The 23,500-nt window shown below is 29.6% G+C and overlaps 2 protein-coding genes across 2 annotated transcripts in view; one reads left to right on the forward strand and one right to left on the reverse strand.

Moving 5' to 3' along the window:
- LOC136984128 (dynein light chain roadblock-type 2-like) overlaps positions 1-23,500 on the reverse strand; it is a 221,667-nt gene that overhangs the window by 14,091 nt on the left and 184,076 nt on the right. The gene's annotated exons all lie outside the window — the stretch shown is intronic.
- LOC136984106 (homeobox protein unc-4 homolog) overlaps positions 17,923-23,500 on the forward strand; it is a 71,868-nt gene continuing 66,290 nt past the window's right edge. The window contains exon 1 of the mRNA XM_067281030.1: positions 17,923-18,460. Coding sequence (XP_067137131.1) covers positions 18,055-18,460 — 406 coding nt within the window. The 5' untranslated portion in view covers positions 17,923-18,054. The remainder of the gene's footprint in view (positions 18,461-23,500) is intronic.

The following is a 23,500-nucleotide window of genomic DNA, read 5'->3' on the forward strand; positions in this document are numbered from 1 at the left end:
AGGAAAATAGTGAAATATATTTTAATATTTTAACTTCGTAAACAGTTAAAGAACAGGAAACGTCGAAGCAATTTACTTCATCGTTTCTCAATTTTTTTTTTTTTAAGCTGTCGACCCTTATTTAAAAATTTCTTAAGACCACGATATTAACAAAAACACTTAGAGATCGCGATCTACAGATTGAGAATGAATTGAACATTTTAACGCATTTTAAATATTTATAAGGCAAGATTTTAATTAGTTTTTAACATTTATAATATTTTAAAAGAAGTATATAATTAAAATTAAAATGACTTTTTAAAATAGATGATAAATTACAGTCTTACGACAGGCTCGAATACGCATAAATAAACCAACCTAAAATTGATTTTAAACATGTTTTAAGAGTTTATTTATTCACTTTAAATATTTAATAGCATTATAAAAATATGGTATATATGTAAAACAGATTATAAAATAAGTAAGAAAGCATTTATTTCAATGACAAAGTATATAATCTTAGTCATTGAAATGACTAAGATTTTTCATTGTTAGATCAACAAGTTATACATGATTGGTAATAAAACAAACACATCATCGTAACGAATTAATTAAAAATTGTTTATAAATATTAATTTAACGCATTTTGAAAATAATAAATACAGAATTTTGAATATCCTTCCGTACGAAACGTCATTAAATTTTTAATCAACTTCTATGAAAACAAACCGATATTAATTAGGCATTTAAATGAAAAAAATATATATATATATGTATGTATGTATGTATAAGATATACTTAAATATATTCAAAAGTCGGTAGCATATGCAAAAAATATACAGAGGATGTTTATGTATCTGTATATAGATATATATTTGGAAATACAAAATTCATACTGCTGCTAGAAACAAAATGATTTTCGATGTAAGCCACACTCACAACATGGTGTGATGAAGGAGATGGAGTATCACATCGTAAAACAAATATTTGCTCTCATCACATTTGATATCAAGTTTCCATGTCTGTACGCCAAGTTTCGAATAACATGTATTGAAGCAGGGAGTAGCAAAGTTTTTCATATTGATTACTTATAATTTTCTTTTTAAAATATCGCTAAAAGTCTTCAAAATCCAGTTTTATATCTTATACTATTTAATAAAGAATGTATAAATTATATAATTTTAACACGAAAGTAGTGAGGAGTAGACTTAAACTATTGTTAAGTTTAACACTCGTACCGCCAGGCCTTACGCTGCAGCTCAGTGTGCACAAGGCACCTTCCTTTCTGCAATTAATGATACGCGTAAAACTGCTAAGTCCTAAACTATAGACTGATAACGCGCAGGCCCTTCTCCTCCACCTAATAGAGATACGTATAGAACTGTGAGGACCTCTCGTGTAACTCCAGGCCCTAAACCGCAGCTTATGTGTAAATCTACTGCCGTATACGAAGAGGATACATTCAGGTAAGGAAGAGTTCCGAAATATATAGATAAGGTTGTTAAATTTCTAAGAAACTCCTCCTCACCTTTTCCTACAGAGAGAGGGTGAGGAATTTTTATACGTCTAAAATGACAGTGATTTAAGGAAAGAGTAGGAAAACTCGTATTATATTAATTCTATAATTACATTCTATTATACTTAATAAATTTTTATATAACGTTAATAATATATCATTAAATAAATATAATTACAGTAGTATATTATATTTACATATTAGAATTTTTTAGTATTTTAATGAATACATTTTAATGATTTTGCACTTTTTCTTCATTTCTCTGGCTCTTTCAACAGAAAAATGATTCAGTATTTTTCTATATTTTATGTCTAATTCACGCAGTAATACTATAATTCTGATTAATTTCTTTTATTTAATACTAACTTTATACAATATTATAGTCAAATCTATTATTTTATGTATTAAACTATGTTTTTTGGGGGGGTGAGATGTTTCCAACGTTCATTTTAATTTTAAATTATTGGTTAAAAATGAAGATTAATAGGTTCTTAAAGAGTATGAATTTCTGTCAAATATTAGTTTTAATTATTAGATTTTTCAAGTATTAATTAAAAATTACAACTTATAATACCTAAAAATAATCATTTGAATTCATTTTAAGTATTAATTTTAGAAAAATTAATACTTAAAATGACGTCCACCTCCGAACACGGAGGTGGACGTTGTTTGGAGGTTATTTTCTATGCAATTTTTTAAGATAAAAAGGTTCCCGAAAAAAAAATGGCCGCCGTTTGCAGATGGCCTTTATTGGAGATTCTACTGTTGTAGAAAAGATACTAATTGCCAAATGATTATATTCTTCACTAAAATATTAGTCAATTAAGTATTTATAGCTTCTAAAATGGATAAATTAAAATTATTTATTCTATAGTCATAAATTGTATTAACAATATAAGAATTCTATAATGTTTTTTAATTAATTACTGTTTAAAGCATTGAATTGTTCCATAAAACAATTCAACAGCAGCCGAATTTTACTTCCTACTTAAAAAATAAGATTTTAAATGCATTCAAGTCATTTATATAAATATGGAATGACTATGTTTTAAAATATTTCAAACTCTTTTAGAATTTAAATAAGTAAAACTATTGTATATAAATGTAAATTATAATAGTCTATTATGCATTTTCCTGTATAATGATGACGATAACTCAATTAAAGTCTTTCGTAATTTATATTAGATTCTAATGATATACTCATTAATTTTCATACATTGTATTTTTACTTTAAAAATATTTTTAATATTATTTATAGGTTATAATTTTTATACAGCTAAATTAACATGGCAAGTTTCAGTTAGGTGAATATAGACTTATAAGCTGTTATATTAGACCCATCTAATCTAATTAATTAATTAACTCGTCAGTTAATTACGTAATCTAATTTCGATATACCCTAATATAAGGTTAGGTGGCTATATAGACTGGATCTACGTTATAGGATATCCTGCTACAGAGAAGAAGTCTCGTGTAGTCCGAGTTGGACCTCGTATCAAAATAGGTAGGCCCTACTAGAAAAATAATAATAGAAGTAACTACTGTATGAATAATGTTACTACTGTAATCTCTTTATAATATAAACAATACTATTAAAAATTCCCACTACTACTAGTAGGAATTTCTATTTACTGCTGTAGGGATATTACTAGGATTCCTATTCTTTCTACTGTAGAAACATTACTAGGATTCCAATTTTTTCTACTATAGAAACACTACTAGGATTCCTATTTTTTCTACTATAGAAACATTACTAAGATTCCTATTTTTTCTACTGTATGAATACTACTAAGATTCCTATTTTTTCTACTGTATGAATACTACTAGGATTCCTATTTTTTCTATAGAAACACTACTAGGTTTCTTATATTTTTTACTATAGAAACACTACTAGGATTCCTATTTTTTCTATAGAAACACTACTAGGTTTCTTATATTTTCTACTATAGAAACACTACTAGGATTCCTATTTTTTCTATAGAAACACTACTAGGTTTCTTATATTTTCTACTATAGAAACACTACTAAGTTTCTTATTTTTTCTATAGAAACACTACTAGGTTTCTTATATTTTCTACTATAGAAACACTACTAGGATTCCTATTTTTTTTTCTACTGTATGAATACTACTAGGATTCCTATTTTTTCTATAGAAACACTACTAGGTTTCCTATTTTTTCTACTATAGAAACACTAGTAGGATTCCTATTTTTTCTACTATAGAAACATTACTAGGATTCCTATTTTTTCTACTGTATGAATACTACTAGGATTCCTATTTTTTCTATAGAAACACTACTAAGTTTCTTATATTTTCTACTATAGAAACACTACTAAGTTTCTTATTTTTTCTATAGAAACACTACTAGGTTTCTTATATTTTCTACTATAGAAACACTACTAGGATTCCTATTTATTTTTCTACTGTATGAATACTACTAGGATTCCTATTTTTTCTATAGAAACACTACTAGGTTTCCTATTTTTTCTACTATAGAAACACTAGTAGGATTCCTATTTTTTCTACTATAGAAACATTACTAGGATTCCTATTTTTTCTACTGTATGAATACTACTAGGATTCCTATTTTTTCTATAGAAACACTACTAAGTTTCTTATATTTTCTACTATAGAAACACTACTAGGATTCCTATTTTTTCTATAGAAACACTACTAGGTTTCTTATATTTTCTACTATAGAAACACTACTAGGATTCCTATTATTTTTCTACTGTATGAATACTACTAGGATTCCTATTTTTTCTATAGAAACACTACTAGGTTTCCTATTTTTTCTACTATAGAAACACTAGTAGGATTCCTATATTTTCTACTATAGAAACACTACTAGATATTCCTATATTTTTCTACTATAGAAACACTACTAGGATTCCTATTATTTTTCTTACTATATAGAAACACTACTAGGATTCCTATTTTTTCTATAGAAACACTACTAGGTTTCTTATATTTTCTACTATAGAAACACTACTAGGATTCCTATTTTTTCTATAGAAACACTACTAGGTTTCTTATATTTTCTACTATAGAAACACTACTAGGATTCCTATTATTTTTCTACTGTATGAATACTACTAGGATTCCTATTTTTTCTATAGAAACACTACTAGGTTTCCTATTTTTTCTACTATAGAAACACTAGTAGGATTCCTATATTTTCTACTATAGAAACACTATTAGGATTCTTATATTTTCTACTATAGAAACACTACTAGAATTCCTATTTTTTCTACTGTATGAATACTACTAAAATTCTTATTTTTTCTACTATAGAAACCAGGCCAGGATTTGAGGCAATTGGAGCGATTGGAGTCAATCGGGCCCCGCGCTTGAAGGGGCCCCGCATCACATCAAAATTTATATATCTAAAAATAGTACATTTTACAAAAATAAATATTTAGTTATATTATTATAAAATATAAAACAACATATTTGAATATGTAAATGAACTGTTAATTAATTTTGTTGTGTAAAGTTTGAGGGGCCCCGCAGTGTCGTCTTTATAGCAGGGCGTATGGGGCTCTGGCCCAGGGTCCCCAGTCTGCGACTAACTTCTGAATATCAGTTACTTGAGTACTAATAGATGGCTGAAGGGATTCGACAAAGTTAAAAAACTCTGGCGACTAAAAAAAAGAAAAGGTCAACGGCTAGTTGTGCGCAAGGTGAAAAATGTATCCGAAAACACTACGTACTGCGTGTTCTTTACAGGATTACGAGAACGTATGTGTTAAAGGAAGTTTCATATTATATGTGTGTTCAGTTATTGTAGATTCCAATGTAAATTTCATTTCAATGACCAATAATTTGAAATAATTCAATTTCGTGTCAGGCTGGCCACTACTAGGCCCCCATAACAAAACTCTGGCTACGCCAATGCCCTAGGTCTGTAATAAACTATTCTTTCTGTTTCCTTAAGGGGGCCTCATCTTGGTCCTGGCCCATGGCCCCTTACGTTCTAAAGACGCCACTGGGGCCCCGCAAAAAAATTCAATCGGGCCTCGCACTTAATAGATCAGGCTCTGATAGAAACACTACTAGGATTCCTATATTTTCTACTATAGAAACACTACTAGGATTCCTATATTTTCTACTGATGGAATACACTCAGGATTCCTATTTTTTTTTACTATAGAAACACTACTAGGATTCCTATATTTTCTACTGTATGAATACTACTAGGATTCCTATTCTCTACTTTAGAGACACTCCTAACAAGTAAGATTCATGTTTGCTGCAATAGGAATGCCGATTAGATTTCTGTTTACTGCTACAACGGATACTTTAAAAGGATTCCTACTTCTATTGTATAAAACTTTTACTAAAAATTTTCACTGTCGACTAAGGATAGAATTCATAATAAGAAAAAAAAATTACTAGGAAGCAATAATTCCTCTTAATTTTTCTAAATATTCCTATTTTTACAGGAATTATCAATCAGAATTCCTAATGAGAATTAGATGCAATAATAGGATTTATTAATGAAATACTCTATATTTTTAGATAAAGACTAAAATTTTTTAGTGTTTTTATTCCTTGTAAAAACACATAAACTAGTTACGTAGAGAAACCTTGACATTTGGAGCCTTTACAGCCTGGAATAGACAAAGCTCACCTAGGCAACTGGGCACATTTAGAATTAAAGTATCTAAAAAATGATTGTTTTTTCGCATAGGCCTATAATACGTATTAATTCTTGATTCTCGCATCGTAGACAAGTTACTTAAAAATTATAAATTTAATTCTAAATTAAACACAATATTAATTTAGTAACACGATACGAGTTAAGTGTAATTATCTATAAAAACTTAAATTATAGAATATAATATACCGTAGAAAGTTGGTTTACTCTATTAACGTTTGGACTGTTATCGGCTTGTAATAATACACTACAACCTTATAAACTATTGTTATTTTTTCATTATTAAGTAATAATAATAATAAAGTTATAAGCTATTATTACATTAAAAATTGTATGAAATTAAATCACCCAAAATAATTTTATAAATCAACGAAATTTAAAACTTTTAAGTTAATAATAACATTTTCTAAGAAAACGGCTAATTTTTACAAAAGAATATTAAAATAAATAGCTAAACGGTTGTTTTATTTTGATAAAGTAGGTTAAAAACTAATTAAAATTAGTTCCTTAGCCCACTTCTAGCTTCTACTTAATTAATTCTATTTATGTATTGGTTGGCTACTGTTATCTATTTACTACTATAGGAATACTACTGCCAATTGAAGCTAGTTGCTTAGTGCTACACCAACTCTACTGTAGTAACACTACTAGGAAACTACTGCCAATTGAAGCTAGTTGCTTAGTGCTACACCAACTCTACTATAGTAACACTACTAGGAAACTACTGCCAATTGAAGCTAGTTGCTTAGTGCTACACCAACTCTACTATAGTAACACTACTAGGAAACTACTGCCAATTGAAGCTAGTTGCTTAGTGCTTCACCAGCTCTCCTATAAGAATACTACTAGGAAACTACTGCCAATTGAAGCTAGTTGCTTAGTGCTACTAGTTACTAGCTTATTAATTCTAGTTATATTTCTGCAATTTTAAACCAGTCATTTACCTATATTCTAGTTACTTACTAAGTAATTGTAATTAGGTACGCAATTACTAGTTAAAGCTAGTTACTTACCGGTTAATTTGTAAGCGTATAAATTCAGAAAAATTAGGAAAAAATAAATAAAAGAAAAAATGGAAGAGGAGGGATACTTTTTGAAAGTGTGCGTATAGCATCGAAGGTGGGATCATTATCGATAGAAACATCCCGTTGGAGAGTAAAATTTATTACACTCTTGCGATAAAAGGAACAGAAGAATATTTTTATAATTACTTCTTGATTTATAGAACACGGAATAAGCTTTTATCTGTAACTAAGCGCTTTCTGTAGCGAGCTAGCATCAAGCCAAGTTGGTAGCAGGTCGTAAATAGTCGTCTCCCATTATGATAATGTTCAAATGTGTATTTTCTGATTTGGAAAACCGCTCTTTTTTCCCTTCTACTTCCAACATCTTAATTCGTTTCCGACTATAAATTTTCCACATATTTACAGATAAGTGTGTTTTACTAATTGGAATAACGATGTTTTTTTTTTCTTTTAGTTACCGCACCGATGCCGTATTATAAAAATGAATGCGTTGACGTTACACAAATGGGTTAAAGTTCGTACAGTTTTGTGATTTAAGAGCTTCTAGTGTTAATTATAATAGTTTTATCCCCTCGGAGAAACGAAAATTCAATGCCCAGTTTAGTTTTGGGTGTCGCTCTTACCGGTTGTTGGCCGATTTAATTAAAATTGATGTAAAGAATGACGATAAAACCTATGTCTGTACGTTTCGATGGCATTCTAATACTTAAATCGAATTATTTATATGACGTTTTATTGTTTTAAGTATCTCATTTTTTAATAATGTTAAGAACATAAACATCTAATGCTCTTCTTACCATTATAGAAATTCAATAACGACAATAATAAATCCTATCTCGGCTTTTACACTAAGAATTATTCTTGTTTTGTTGCTTACACGTAATTTTAAGACGGGAAATTGTATCTAAATCATAAATTTAATAAATTACTTAACCGAGTTCCGTTCGCGTTATTCTAATAAAAAATACTGCTATAACAATAATAATAAATTATTATTATTATTATTATTATTTTTTGGATAAACAAGACTATAAAAAATAATAATAAATATTAATTTATTAGAAATATATATATATTTATAATATAAAAACGGCAGGTTTTTTTTAATTGAAAGTGCACGCTACTGCATTATCTGTTATTAAATGAAGTACTGTACTACTGTATATAAAGCGACCTATCGCAATTTATATACAGTAATACAGTAGTTGAATTTACTATTATATTTTAATTTATGGTAGTAATATTACGGTATTAATATTTCCTACGGCGTTTTAATTTGTATCAATTTACAGTACGTGATGGCGGCCTTCCGCACCTCCGACCAAATAATTATACGCGTAAAACTGTAAAGCCCTAAGCGATCCGATCCACCACTAAATATAATTAAACGTGTAAAATGGTGAGGCCTAAGCCAGGCCCTAAGTTGCGGTTTGTTTAGCTTGAGAGCCAATCTGGCCCTACTCTTACGTTACTAACGTTTACCATTACGCTATAATTTGGGCCGATTTATGATAATATATTGTTACGGTATTGATATTTATTGTTAATCTAGTATTAATATCCTATCGTATCATACCATACGTTAATATTTAAGGCCTAATATTGTATTTATATAGTAATATTTTGTTACTATTCTTTTGTATGTCATAACGTCGATTATATTTTACTTCGTAGAAATTTATAGTAATGTGCGTTATTATACAACTGTGTTTTTCATACTGTCTTATACAGTTAAACTGTAATTAAAATTCCTAAATTACGCATTAAAATTTTAAATTTTAAATAGTATTTAAGGAAAAGGCCTAGAGGCATCCTTTAACTGAAAATTATTTGCAATTTTACGGGAATTAATTAATTTTATATAAAATATTCGAATAAAAAAAACAGTAAATTTAATTTATTTTTATATATTTTTTTAATAAATTAATTTACTAAAACAGTTTTAATTGAAGGAAATTGCAACGTGTCAAAATGGAAAGAGTTTAATTCGTTTCTATATTCATTATTCATTTAAATAATAAAATAGTGTTTTTATTAAATGTAATTGATTTTAGAAAATTAATTTTTGTTAATTAAACAAATTAAATTATTGTATTTTTATTATTATTATTATTTATTATCGAGAGCTGATAACGAAGTTTAATGAGTAAGGCCTACGACGACGACCTATGAGTAGAGCCTAGATAAATATCTTCAATTTTAACGTACGAATTTATATTTTATAAGGCTAAATATTTAAATTGTGCGACGTAATTTGGTATTAAATAAACTCCAATTTCAGTCTCGGTGTATTATTTGAATGAATTTAGTGGGGATTTGGCACATAATGAAGACTCTCTAAAAACGTATACTGATCTATTGAGAAACTTGTTACGTTATATTACTTTATTCAGATATGTTACGCAAGATAGGGAGTCCCTAAATTCATCTATGTAAGTGTCTTTGGAGACTGGCTACCTGGTGTAAACGTTTTTATGTGTTACGTAGGCTCGTTTAGAGATTCTTTTTTTTACATTATTCGAATGCTTATTTATGCATTTAGAGACTCGTTACGTTGTGTAGATTCGTCAAGAGATTCGTTTCTTTACGTAGAATCATTTAGAAACTCGTTACTTCATACGCAGATACAGAACAGAGACTCTGTACTTGATGCGGATGCATCTAGATTAATTTATAGAACTTGTTACGTTACGTAGACATTTTAGAGTTGTTACTTTATATATTATATAAACGTGTTTAGAATCTCTCAACGTCGCGTAAACGTATACGGATTCAACTAACGCATTGTTCAGATACATTTAGAGCATTAGCGTAGTTAAGTAAAACTCAAATAACGCAATTAGAGACTTAGTTTATGTTATAAATTTCAGCTTTAAGTCTTATCGAGTTATTTAAGACTTTATAATTTAAAAATTAAGTCTCTGTACTCGGTAGAGAGATCGTAAACGTAAATTTTAAATGCGACTACAAAGCCCACAAAATACTCTAAAACTATGGCCAATAATTATTATAAAGAGGAAAAAATAAAATAAAATTAAATTTTGGTTCGTTTTTAAGATTTATTTACACATTTTTCACAAATAAATTCGAAGTATTTCTTTACTGGCCCGGTTTATACTGTAAGGTGTATTACATAACGCTTTTATCTACTTAAAATTGTTGCCAAAAATTGATTATTAATTAAAATTGGGCAGAAATATAATTAATTAATTAGGAAAATGTATAAATATTACTCAAATATTAATTAAATTCTTATAAAATTTCCATTAAGTTGAGAGCGATTTAAATTAACGTCTAAATTGTTTAAAAACACAACTTAATGGTTAAAAGATTCATACAAATTAAAGGACGAAGCATTAAAAGGTCATCATCGCCTTAAAATTTATAAAATTATAAGACGAAAAATAAATATTTTAATCAGGAAATTTAACACGGGAATAGAAAAGAAGAGAAATAAATAAATTAAAACAAACAAAAAAAAAAAAAGGAAAAATAATTTTATTTTAATTTGATAAAACGAAAATAATTACTTAAACGTATAAAAATATCATTTCTAATTTAATTCCCTAAACTAAAAATACCTTAATAGCAATTAAATACTTTTATTATAGAAGAACAATTTCAATGGGAATAACTTTAATTAAAAACTTGACAGTTAATCGTTGACAGTTAATACTCGAAAGATACAGTATTTAATTTTTTCTTCTTCTTCTCTTCTGCATTTTTATTAAAATAGCAATAATATAGAAAGACATTTTAAATAATTAAAGCATCTATATTAATCTTATTATCTAAACTTTCACTTCTTCTCCTTTTTTTTTCCTTTCTTCTTCTTTTTCTTCTTCCTTGTACTTCTTTGATTTTTAAATAGACTAATTGAGGTACGTAGACAAACTTCTTTCAAAAATAGCCTATAGGTGAATGATGTGCAGATCCCTTACAGAATTAGTCGAGGTGTCAAAACGTCTTTCATACGAGTTAAGATGATAGAAAAACAACGTGTACACCTCTAACTACCTTTACCTAAACTTGTCATCTGCCATCATAACAATTAAGAAAATTATAAGACAGCTCGATTAAATTTATTTACATCCAAAGAACTACGTACTGTACAACTTTAATTCCCGATTTTTCTTCTTTTTCCCAGGAAAAAAGAAGAAAAAAATCTTGAAGATTTTACTCGTTTCTAGTAATACACGATACTTAAATTAACTTATTTTGATTTCTATTCCTTAATTTTGTTTCAATTAATTAAAATTAAATATATATCGAGGGTTGGTTTATTGATTCGTAAATGTTAGTTCGAGTGACGAAAGTTGAAGATTTAATTCAATTTTTATTATTTTATTCGTGAAATTACCGAATGATTTTATTAATTAATGTTTGTAAATATATCCGAAGAGATTAACACTTTAATAGAAGAAAATCTCAACCGAGCTGTAATGGTTTTTAACTGGAAAAAAAAAGTGTTAAGAACCGAATTCGTGGTTAAATCCCTGGCACGTGAAGCATACAAGAGGCTCCTGCATGAATCTTGGTTTAACGACGAAGAAAGAAATCAAGACTCTATTAAAAATATGTGGCAATGAATGGGAACCGAACCCATGTTTTTGGTAATGCTCTAATTATCAATTTGTAAGTTTATCTTCTTTTTTGTGGATCGAATAATAGCTTTTTGTGTCGCATGTGCACAAATATAAATAAATTCAATATGAAAAAAAAAGGTCATGTAAGAATTTTGACTAATGAAAAGGCGATTCAAGTTGATTTCCACTTAAAATTGATAACCTATCAGTCTTGGAGATAAGCAACTATTAAAATTTGTCTATGGCCTATACTTATCCTTATTTTAATAGAGGACAAGTTATATTTCATCTCACTTTATCTCTTTTCAATCTTTATCTTCAGTAAATCCCAACAAAGCAGATGGGAAAGGAGAACATCAGCCTTGACAAGGGAAGTTCATGTCCTCTCAAAAATACACGCTACTGCTGGGAATGGGCGGGGCCAATTTCCTGTCACGTCAACTTTGGTTGCCATGGATACGCTCCGCACGGGGCACTAAGCGATCCCCCCTCCTTTAAACATCCCCGACTCCAAATCAAAATCAATAGAATACTTCAAACTCTGTTCGGCTCCAGATATTTTGACGACTATTTTCGGTCGAAGGGACCAAAGTTTTTTTTTACTAAATTTTCATTTTTATAACTATCTTATTTGATAATTTAGCATTTAGACGTATTGAAGATGGAGTTTGCGGTCGAAGATACGTGAATTAATACTTAGAATCCGCACTTAGAGGGCATGACGTGAATCCGTGGCACACCGAAATAACCAACGGTCTTATCTCATACTACCTACTTACGTTAGTCTGAGCATACTACCTAATATTATTTGGTTAAATTTACTTATGGTATACAAAATGGCGGTTCGTCTCTAATTCCAGCAAACAGAAGAAGGGAAACAGTGGGGACGCACTGTTTCCCTTCTTCTGTTTGCTGGAATTAGAGCCGCCATTTTGTATACCATAGGTAAATCTAACTTATGATTTACTTACCATAACGCCTCTCCACGACATACTCCCTCATAACAGTAGATGGTAAGACGTACGTGAATACGCGATAGGAATAAATCACAAGAGAATGGTAGACAGAACGAAGCGCGTATAATAAGATATATAGTAATTCACACAAGAATATTAGGTGCTATTTGGTAGATAGTAGCTCATACAGTGTGGAAAATAATAAGTAAAATGTGGTAGACGGTAGAGCACACAAGCGATACCCGATAGTGTTAAGTCATATTTAATGGTAGGTAGAATAAGATAGGGCCAAATTTTAGGAGCTTACGATATAAAAAATCAAACGGTGTTAGGTAAGTAGGTAAGCAAGTAGTAGGCTTTAGTAAGTTAGTGTAAACAAGACTAAGATATTAAGTTACGAAAACAGTAGATGGTAGTGTACAATACGGTATATTAAACGATTAATTTTGTAATAATAAAGGCCTAAATAGGTAAAAAAAAAGAAAGGGGGTTTTCTAAATTAACTTACCCGGAACAAACGTTTTATCATAAAAGGAACTAAACGTTGAAAAAGTATATCGAGTAAATCTTCAAAAAATCGCGTTTTATAAACTGTTTTTTTAGTCTGCGAAATTTAAAAACGTATTATTATCCTATTATAGGACTATTATACAAGTTTTATCTATTTTTACATCACAGTTTTGCTCTGTATAGAAGTTATTTTATAAAAGACTCGAACGGATATGAAACTAGACCATAAACAAAAGGAAAGATTTCAATAGGCTGCTTTTTTATATTTATTTTTTATATATATATATATTTTTTCTATATATTTTTGAACTTTTATCACTTAGATTGTAAACTAAACGGGCGAAATTATTTATTATCTCGATAATAATTTGATTAAAGCCATAATGAGTTATAAAATTGTCATTATGATGGTGTCAAACATCTTTCTACAGATAATAAAATCTGATTATATTAATTTAACATTTTTATTATTATCATTTTTATAAAATGTAATTTAATTTTCTATATTTATTTTTAATTTAAATAACTTTAAAAAATTGGGGAGGATTTTTTTTATGCGTTGAAATTTAATGGTTTAAAGCTTAAAAAAAAATATTAAATTTTTTTTTGTGTTTTTAAAAGTAATTTCTTTAGATTTAAATTAAGGAGGGGTGAAGAGGAAAAAAAGGAGCATTTTTTTATTTTGATTTTTTCTCTAAAATTTCCCTCAGATGGCGCTCTATTCGTAGGAGGTATTACACTTAACTTTATATCTTGTGTTTACTTTAATACTACGATGTATTTTCTAGAAAATACAAATAAAAATAAATATATTTCTTGGTATCTTGTTACGAAAATGGATTGTCAATTTGGTAAACAAACAATATATATATAACTTTCATTTATTAAATGGAAAAGTTTTGGTAAAATGTGTGTATAAGATGGAATCTATATAAACTAACGCTTGTCGAGCTGTGTGCAGAACCTTTACGATAATATTAACGTATATAACAGAAACAATAGCGAATTTAATGGCGTATAATTAATGATTCGAGCATTAATTGATATAAAACTGGCGAAAGAGGAGGAGGGAGGAAAATAAAATTAATTTAATAAGAATTAAAAGTAAAAGAAGCGTAGAATAATTTACAGTCTCTAGAAAATATATATTTTACAATTTTTACAAACACGCGGGTCCATAAAAGTTGTATAAAGCCGTTACAAATTAAGAATATTAGTATGGTGCCCCCCTATTTGAATGACTTTTACGACTAAGTTAGAGAAGAAGCGATGTCGTCAACACACTGTACAGGTATATGGAGTAAAATCGTAAAATATGACAGCGACTACAAGAAAAGCAAAACGAATTTAAAACTGAAAATAAATCTCGGAAGATAAAATTTAGTCGTAAAGGTTGAAGGATGATGAATTGGATGGGGTTTTATGAGTGGTAACTTATATAAAGGTCTTTGGTTATAGCGAAAACTTTTGCTTCTATACCATGATTATCTTCTACTAAATCCCAAAACAAAACCATCTATTCGGATGAGTATTAAGTATAAATTACTCTATGCCTTTATTAGTTTTTATTTATTTTATACTCTCTACTGTGTTGAGTTGTAAATTTTCTCGCCTTTCTTCACTCTAAATTAATGTTTTCCGTTTCTTCTCGTCACTAAATGAATTAGAGATGTGCTGATAATTAGAATTTCTTGTAATCTATGTGTTAGAGTTCTTCGAAATTTCGTAACCTGTATTCGTTTAACGGGACTTTCCTACAGCAGGACCTATCCTTTATTTCTCCTATTAAAATCTACACCCCCGCTTTAGCATAACTTAGCTATTAATTACTGCAGGACTAACTGCAACTCGCTTCTCTTACCTCTACACCAGGACTAATGATTGTAGAGTCAACTATAAAGCGCAGGATCATCGGATCCTATAGATTTCCTACGTAGGATTAATTATTATACTACAATCTAAAGGACAGATAGAAGGAATAACTATTAAAAGGAACTCCATCTTCATATTGTAAGACGACGTAACTTGTAATCTTTCTTCATCGGGACTAATTATAATAAGATTATTTTCGTGTTCCCATAGGATTATAAATTATCTTAATCTTATTATAATAGACTTCTACCTGTGTTTACTATAAAATCAAGCTTAAATAATAATAAAATTGTATAAAAATCCTATTCGAAAACAGCCTTTAAAATGAACTTTCTAATTTAAAAAAATATATTATAAAGGATTACGCACATCATAAGACATGAGCTAATTTTTTCTTTCTTTTTTTCTTTTTTATTATGAAAGTTAAAGACGAAAGAAACAGGTCTAATGTTTAGAAAAGAAATTCTTGCACGCATAGAGATCATTTATCAATCCTATATCTAAAATTAATGGGTTGTGTAAGCTATTTTAATTATAACTTTTTTAAAGTTATTATTTAATTTAATAGAAATAAATTGAAATTTTCTATGAGAGAAAAAAAAAATGATCATAAACGATCGTTAAATGTGTTACATAAACTTAAATTGACTTTTATTTAAAAAGTGCAAAAGCATTCCTCGTATAAAATGCAGCTGTTAGTTTAATTGTTAACCAAAGCCATCTGTTTGATCTACCAACGAGGACCAATGAGTTTTGTGAGAAATTATAACGTTAAGCCCGTAGAATTTTTTATTATTTGAGTTCGTTAAGTGCATAAGTACGGCATGAATTACAGAACGAAGGTAAGCATACCCCCCGTTCGGTTAACATGGCTGCCAGTCAATTATGCAAAAAAGCACGGCTTGGTTATAAGATTAAAACATAAATTCTTATATTCTTATATCAAAATTTTCATGAATTCAGCAGCTTAGCCTTTTTCTTTTTTTTATTTTATAAATTTAAAGTCTATCATTAGATCTAATTAACCTTAATAGGCCATTTAAGTATAGACCCGATCTATTATTAATTAGTCCTTACAACAAGTACTCTATACTTATTTAGATTGATTTTACTTAAAAGTAAGAATTAAAGGTCTAAGTGCTGATAAGCCATTAGGCCCCTACACTAAATTCGATGTTCGAAGCTTGTTGCAAGTTAATAAGCTTTCCTTAGTCTTGTTTAGAGAATATTTAATAATTTGCTCAATATTTTATGAGGCTTTATATATATAGATAAATACTTAAAAACTGTATTGTTTACTAACAATTTTTATAAGAAAATCTATACAAAATATCATTAGTAATTTAAGTACTAAATTTAGGGCCTTTTGAAAGTATCTTTAATTAAATATACGAAATATCTTTGATAAAAATTGCAATACGAAAGCCTTAAGACGTTATAACTAAGTGAGGAATCCAATATTTAGCTCCAGTCCGGAACTTATGTTTTCATCATTTAAAACTCTATCTCTCTCGCTCTTCTTGGGATGGAAGAACCGAAAGCTTGGCATATAAATTTTAATATTCTAAAAAAATAAAATAGTTGTACTGCATATAAACTGGAAAAAAAACCGAGAAAATAATAGAAAAATTAATGGAGAATGTTAATTCTTGTTATTATCAACTCCACCTTTTCGACGAATTTTCGGAAACCACGAAACAATTCTTTGGAAAAATCAATCAATTCGAGGAAACAGCTCAATAATCAACGATTTTTTTTAATTTTAAATTATTTTTTTATAATATTACAATATATATATATATAAAAGCCAATGTTCTGTATAAAATAATTTTATATAGAAATTAAAAAACTGCAGAACAACATTCAAATAGAAATGCAAAAATGCATTACTTTTCGTGGATTTTTTAATAAAAAGAAAGTTTAAAAAATCATTTAAAAAATCTAAAATAAATTGTAAATTGATATAAACACTTTAATTAAATAATATAACGTATATAATTGTCAAAATTTAATTAATTTAAACATACATTTTTAAACTTAATTTCGTTAACGTTCGCATTATATATTTAATTGAATTTAATTTTATACTTATTAATTATAATAAAAGTAGTCGTGTAATAGAATATAAAATGTTTTAAAATATATTATTAAATATTTAATGAAATTTAAATTAAGGAGAAAGGGTAAATAGAAAGGAAAATCTGTATTTTGGCGTGAAAAAAAATTGCAAAAATAAATATTATTATTATTATTATTTTTTAATATAGATTTGTATAATTTAAAATTTAAAATAAACGGAAAAATGAAATTTTTATTGCAATTTCGGAAGTTAAATTAGCGAGTTTTTCAGCAGAAGAAATGACCCGTTTAGTAAATTGTGACACGCTGTTTTTCTATTGTAACTAACTTAGCCTTTTTCATAACCGAAAAATAAATATTGCAAACTGATTTTTATACTTAATTATTTATTCAGGAGCCAAATTTGTAGGAGTGTGTTTAAGAATATTTGATAAGAACGAAGCGAATTAGAAGGGTGGAGATAAAAGGGGCAGTAGGTTGGTCATTACTGTCATTATCGTCGTATTTCCATTTGTTTTTCGGTTTTATATTAACAGTTTATAAAGAAACTTGTAGCTGGCGTGGAGAAAAAAATGTGCGCAAGATGGTGGTGGAGCGCATGCCCGGCATCGGGAGCACACCCCGGACCGGGTACGGTGTTTGATTGGCTGGCAAAGACTTAACTCCACCTAGTAGGTAGCAGTAGAGATCGGTAGAGCGGTAACAGCCATCAAGCCAGTTTACAACGCGTGCAGCATCTGGTAGCAGAAGTGCTGTGACAAGAAGTAGAGATCGCAAGTGAATCGAGAAGTAAAAAGAAGAATAAACAAATACAGACTGTGCAAATCAAAACTAAACTAACGTGAAAATTAAGCCTGAAGGCTCAGGCGAATGCTAACAATGGATACCAGACTGTTGGAACCAGCTTTCGGTCACACTCATAATCACATCTTAGCAAGGTTGGGTAGGCCGATACCGGGACCTTACGCTCATTTCGGTGCACCCATAGCACCCTACAGCGTGCCGTTGCCACCACCTTACGAGTATCATCCTCCACCGCCACATTCGGGACTTCAGGCAACTACCGGTGTGCCCTATACCATAGACGGCATATTGGGCACAGCACCACCGCATACTGCTGGATTGACAGCGGCTACAGCGGTGCCGACTGGTGGCTCCGTCTCTGTTACATCGGCTGCCGTTGTCACTTCTGGTGCTGGACAGTTAAGACAAGGCGATTCTGTTATATCACGAACGGTTCTTCATCATCACCATCATCACCACCACAGAAAACACGGTAAGTAGTTTTTAACGTGACGCTCCCACCCCCTTTTCTCTTACAAACTCCCAAATAATAAGGGCGACTAACAAACAACGATAACACATACTTACTGTGTCTTTAAACCTCCACAATTTCCAAAATTATCCGTCGATCGCCCGACAAAACCCAATTAGTAATTAATTTTAAATCAAAAACTTCCAATTAAGGCCATTCCGTGTGCCATAAAACAAATAGAGACGTCAATAAAAACAAAGTGGAAAATTGTTGTGTATTTCCAGAGCAAATGATTAATTTATTAAAATTAATGCGTTAAATAGTAATTAGAATCTTTCTACCCTACGAGGCCAACTAGTGAGGTTTTTTTTTGTCGTGCTACTCAGTATGCCTTCCCAGTATCCGTGACTATTGTTGAGTAAGCTGCACAGACTCTTAACTCACTGAAGAAGACATAAGTTGCAGAGATATTGGACAAAGCAAGCAGTAAAACACTACACTTGTTGCCTCATAGCTGCAACACTAACCCAATAAAAACAATGGCGCCGAAATGACGCTACGTGGTTCCAATGTTGATGGTCCTAACCATCTCCAAATAGGAGAAATGTAAATGTCTTTGTAATTGGTCCACATTGCTAATTAACTTCGACCATGTTTAATGCTAAACGAGTGACATTTATGAATATTTCCTCACTCATTAGCAGGAAGCCGAGAGAAAATTAATAGGGGTGACGCCAGTTCTCGGCATGGTCTTCAGAAAATTTATAAATTTCGTGTGTTAAATGTTCTCGTTTCTGTGATTTGTCTGTGTCTGTGATCTCGATTTAAGGACACTTTGGAACCGTGTGTTTTGTGAAAATAAAATATTCTAAATTTACTTCAAACAGATGTAGTAGCTGCTTCATGAAGCAGCTGTGAATACTTACATGACAGCTCCAGTGATATTTAAAAACAATAACAATTTGCATTTATTAAAAATATTGCAAATTCACTTTCCATCCACTAAACATCATATAAGTACTGTACACTTTTACCGGAATCATTTAATTTTTAAATGAGTTTTTAAATGAAATTTCATTTTCATTCATTTATAAAGTATATTGTGTTTCTTAGTTGTAAATAAGTAAAAATTTACTTTTAGGGGGGTCATTAAAACAACGGATTTTTATCTTTAAAAGTCGTTTACGCTTCTAGATAAATCTCATTGTGTATAAGGTTAATCGATCATTTAGTTGGGATGAAGAATAGTGTTTAATTTAGTTTTGATTAAGGATATTGTGATAAATTTTATGTTAATTTATAAAGTAAATATCACGGTAACCGAACACAGAGATTCGTGAACTTGTCCTTTTCACTTCATGTAAAATACACTGTTGAACATACTGTACAGTACAATGAATACACTGTAATTTTATGTAAGTATAAGGGATTTAAAGGTAATAAACCGGGAACTAAAATAGTGTCACTGATACGAACACAGTCACATAGATTCACTAATGCGAATCACTAATATAGAGGTTCACACATCACTAATATAGAGTCACTAATTCATGGCTTCATACAGAGCCATTAATACGGCTTCACGCAGAGCTCCAACATACATATTCACATAGAGTTACTGATATAGAGACTCGCAAGTGTTACTAGTGTGTTGTTTCATACAAAATCACTTACTGGTATCAGATCCATTAACACAGGATAAACAGCAACACAGTATCACTCATACAGAGTTACTAATATACACACAGTTACTAATATTATCGCACTAGATAATCAGCCAGTAATCTATGTAGTGAATCACACATCTAATGATTACGTGGTGTGTATTTTAAGGTAAATCATCTTGCAAACTTGTGTTTTTTTTTTTTTTTTTTTTTTTTTTTGTTATCTCTTCGGTAAAATCAAGTTACTGGTTGCTTACCTTTCTCATTTTCTACCGACTCCCATGCGTAGGTGTCCTCTAAATCACATTAATTATTTCCTAATGTTATCCAAACGTGACATCACTATTATTACCGCGTTTCGCATCGAGATACTTTTAAGAGTTTAGTAAATTTTTTCTTGTGTTTGTTTTTTGAAAGTTTTAGTCCTTTAATTTGGGTTTTAGATTTGAATTTTTCTCTTTTATTTATTTAAACAATGTGATCCTTCTGTCGGATTTTATTGTCTATTTAATTAAATTGCATTTTCAATGATGTCTAAGCGCTTAAGTTGTTTAAAAGTGATTTTATTACAGAACATTTGCTGAAATTGAATGAAAAATCCAAGTAAATTTTTACGCTTTGTGTATTTTTAGAGCCTCCAGTTTGTATTTTATTAGAGGCCTATGGTGTTTTTTTTTTTTTTTTTAATTACGAGAATCTTTACATGTTTCTTCGTTGTTTTTAAGATAAAGTTCAAAAATAGCTTACCTTGACTAATTTTTAACCGTGGATAAGTGATGAAGTACAGAGAAGAGAAAGCAAAATGGGTGAAGAACTAATTAGTAATCAGGGCTTAGTAATTGATAAGTGGCTCCTAACTAAGAGCAGTAGTAAAGGGATGCTGTTATCGGTTACTGATCACATAATCAAAGCCGTAGAATGATGATAACTGTAAGCAAAGGTGAAAGATTAAGCGAAATGGAAAGCCGATAGTGTGTTATAAGTTAGGGATGATGGAGAAAAACCCAAAAATTCGACTTCGTGCTAATGGTTTCTGCATCAAATTTATTTATTTGACACGAAAGAAAGGAGCATTCAGTGTAAAAATATCCATTTACATATAACATTCTTCTTCACAACTAAATTATCTTCTCTGTTGCATTCTTGACATTTGCCCGAAGCAAAATCATCATCTCCAATGATTAAAATAACACTCGACTGCTTACAGTCTGACAAGAGTTATTGTTAGCAAATTTTTAAATTTATATATATATATATATATACACACACACACGTATTAATAATTTATAAATTTATATATTTATATATATTTTATGTAAGATGAAATGTGCCAGGCCTGTATAAGAAAATTTATCCGTCTTTATTTAATATTAACAACATTGTGTTGCGACATTTGACTCGGTCCGAGATAGAGATGATGGATGAAGAAGGGCAGGTGAGAAATGGTCCTGACTGTTTGGTGTCAATACTTATTGATGACACTACACACCACATCTTAGTCTGAAGATAAAAGAGAACGCACTGCACCTCTGGGACCAAAGAACCAATTCGACCATCGGCTGATGTGTCCATCGGAGCCTTCCAACAGAACTGGGAATTCGCAAACTTTGATACTATGAATATTTCACAACCGATCTCTATGACACTATTTAAAAATTATCGTATTATCGGGTTCGTATGCGTATCCCGTAAACAATGTTAACCCAGTTAAGCAAGCATCCGAAGGCCTAGAGCGTTACAAAGATAAGGCCTATAAACGGTACGCCAGACAGTCTTATAATTAAATTTCATCGATTAAAACTATAATTATTAAAGTTTTATTTAGTTTTATTATTATAAATATTTTTCCTGTTTATAATTTTTAAATAATTTATGATTTTATCAAACTTTCAATCACTGGAAATGACTGGCAAAGCGGAGATTCCTCTTAATAATGATGATGTAAAAAAAAAAAAAAAATTGATTTCTGGAGATTTTCTAATGATTATTTTTAATAGATTTAAATCATTTTTAACGTTTTAATTCGTTTTTATAAAAAGAAAATATTAATTAGAAACGATAAGAATATTAAATTTTGACGTCAAAATTAGATAGAGTGTTTTTCTAAAGTAATAAGAGTCTATCAAAGCAAATGTGACATCTTGATATCTTTTAGATGAAGTACGGAGCCCGGGGCCACTGTCAACAGATGCCTTGGGTCATTTCTACTATTATGACTACATTTTAAGGGCCTCCATATGCCCTAATTTCGGGGAGAAGTCGGGGTGTGTCGATTCCAAACACAATATTTCCAAAAACGCAATTCGGAGAAAATAAATAGTTGTTCCCGTGATCAAAATTAAAAGAGAAGATTTCTCTTGGACAATTTTGTCACGAGATTGTCTTAAATTATATTTTTTTACATTGTTAGAGTGGTATACACGCCATTTATTGCCCATAGGCCTTTGCAGTTGTAGAATGGACATTGTTATAATAGTGATTTTAGAATTTTCGATAATAGTTATTATACTAATATTACTCATTACAATGCTCAAAAATGGGCTACTTACTAAAAACTTGACGTTTTTACTATATTTTTCTGCATGATTTTCCAACGTTTTGCTTTCTTCTTTTAAAATTTTTTGATGTAGAGGATGAGAATCTTCATTATACAAACCCCACAAAAGTTCAATTTTAAACACTCTTGTATTTTTAGAATGGGCCCTTCGAGCTCTTTAGGTTTAGGCCCTATTTTAAAAACTTTCCGATCGAGGCCTGTTGCAATTTAACATTATAAGAAGAATATTTGATTAATTTTCTAACAGGAAATAGTTAAGTTTTCTTAGAAAAGCCTTTTTTTTATGATAAACTTCGACAGCCTTAGATGCAGTTTTTCATTAATAAACCAACTTTAAATAGAATTTAGTAAAAAGATTTTGTTCGAAAATCAAAGTAAACTTATAAATTTATCTTATAAACACTTAAAATTTTCGATTTGAATCGAAAACTTTTAAAGAATTTTAACCGAAAACACAAAACGGAACAAGAGAATCGCCATACTTGGAATTGCATTTTCACTCGAGATTCGTTAAAATTTCATTTTTTTAACGGAAATTTTATACTTTTTACACTATAATTTATTTCAAATTTCGAAATTTTAACGTAAATTTTACAAAAGAATAATTGAAAACTTCTTAAAACAATCACTAACAGAAGAAGCGAGATCCTGCTTCAAGTTGTCTTTTTCATAAATTTTTTTTATTTATTTATAACTTTTACTTAATAAAAATTGAAGAATTTTATACAAATTTATTTACTTTATTTTGAAAAATAAATTTCTATAGCCTATATATTTTCCATTAAAAAACTAAACACCTCTGAAAATCGATTTGTAGGCACATCCAATCCGTCAATAAAT

The sequence above is a fragment of the Centruroides vittatus genome, unplaced genomic scaffold (assembly GCF_030686945.1).
Source record: "Centruroides vittatus isolate TY-2023 unplaced genomic scaffold, ASM3068694v2 contig_904, whole genome shotgun sequence".
Lineage (NCBI taxonomy): Eukaryota > Metazoa > Arthropoda > Arachnida > Scorpiones > Buthidae > Centruroides > Centruroides vittatus.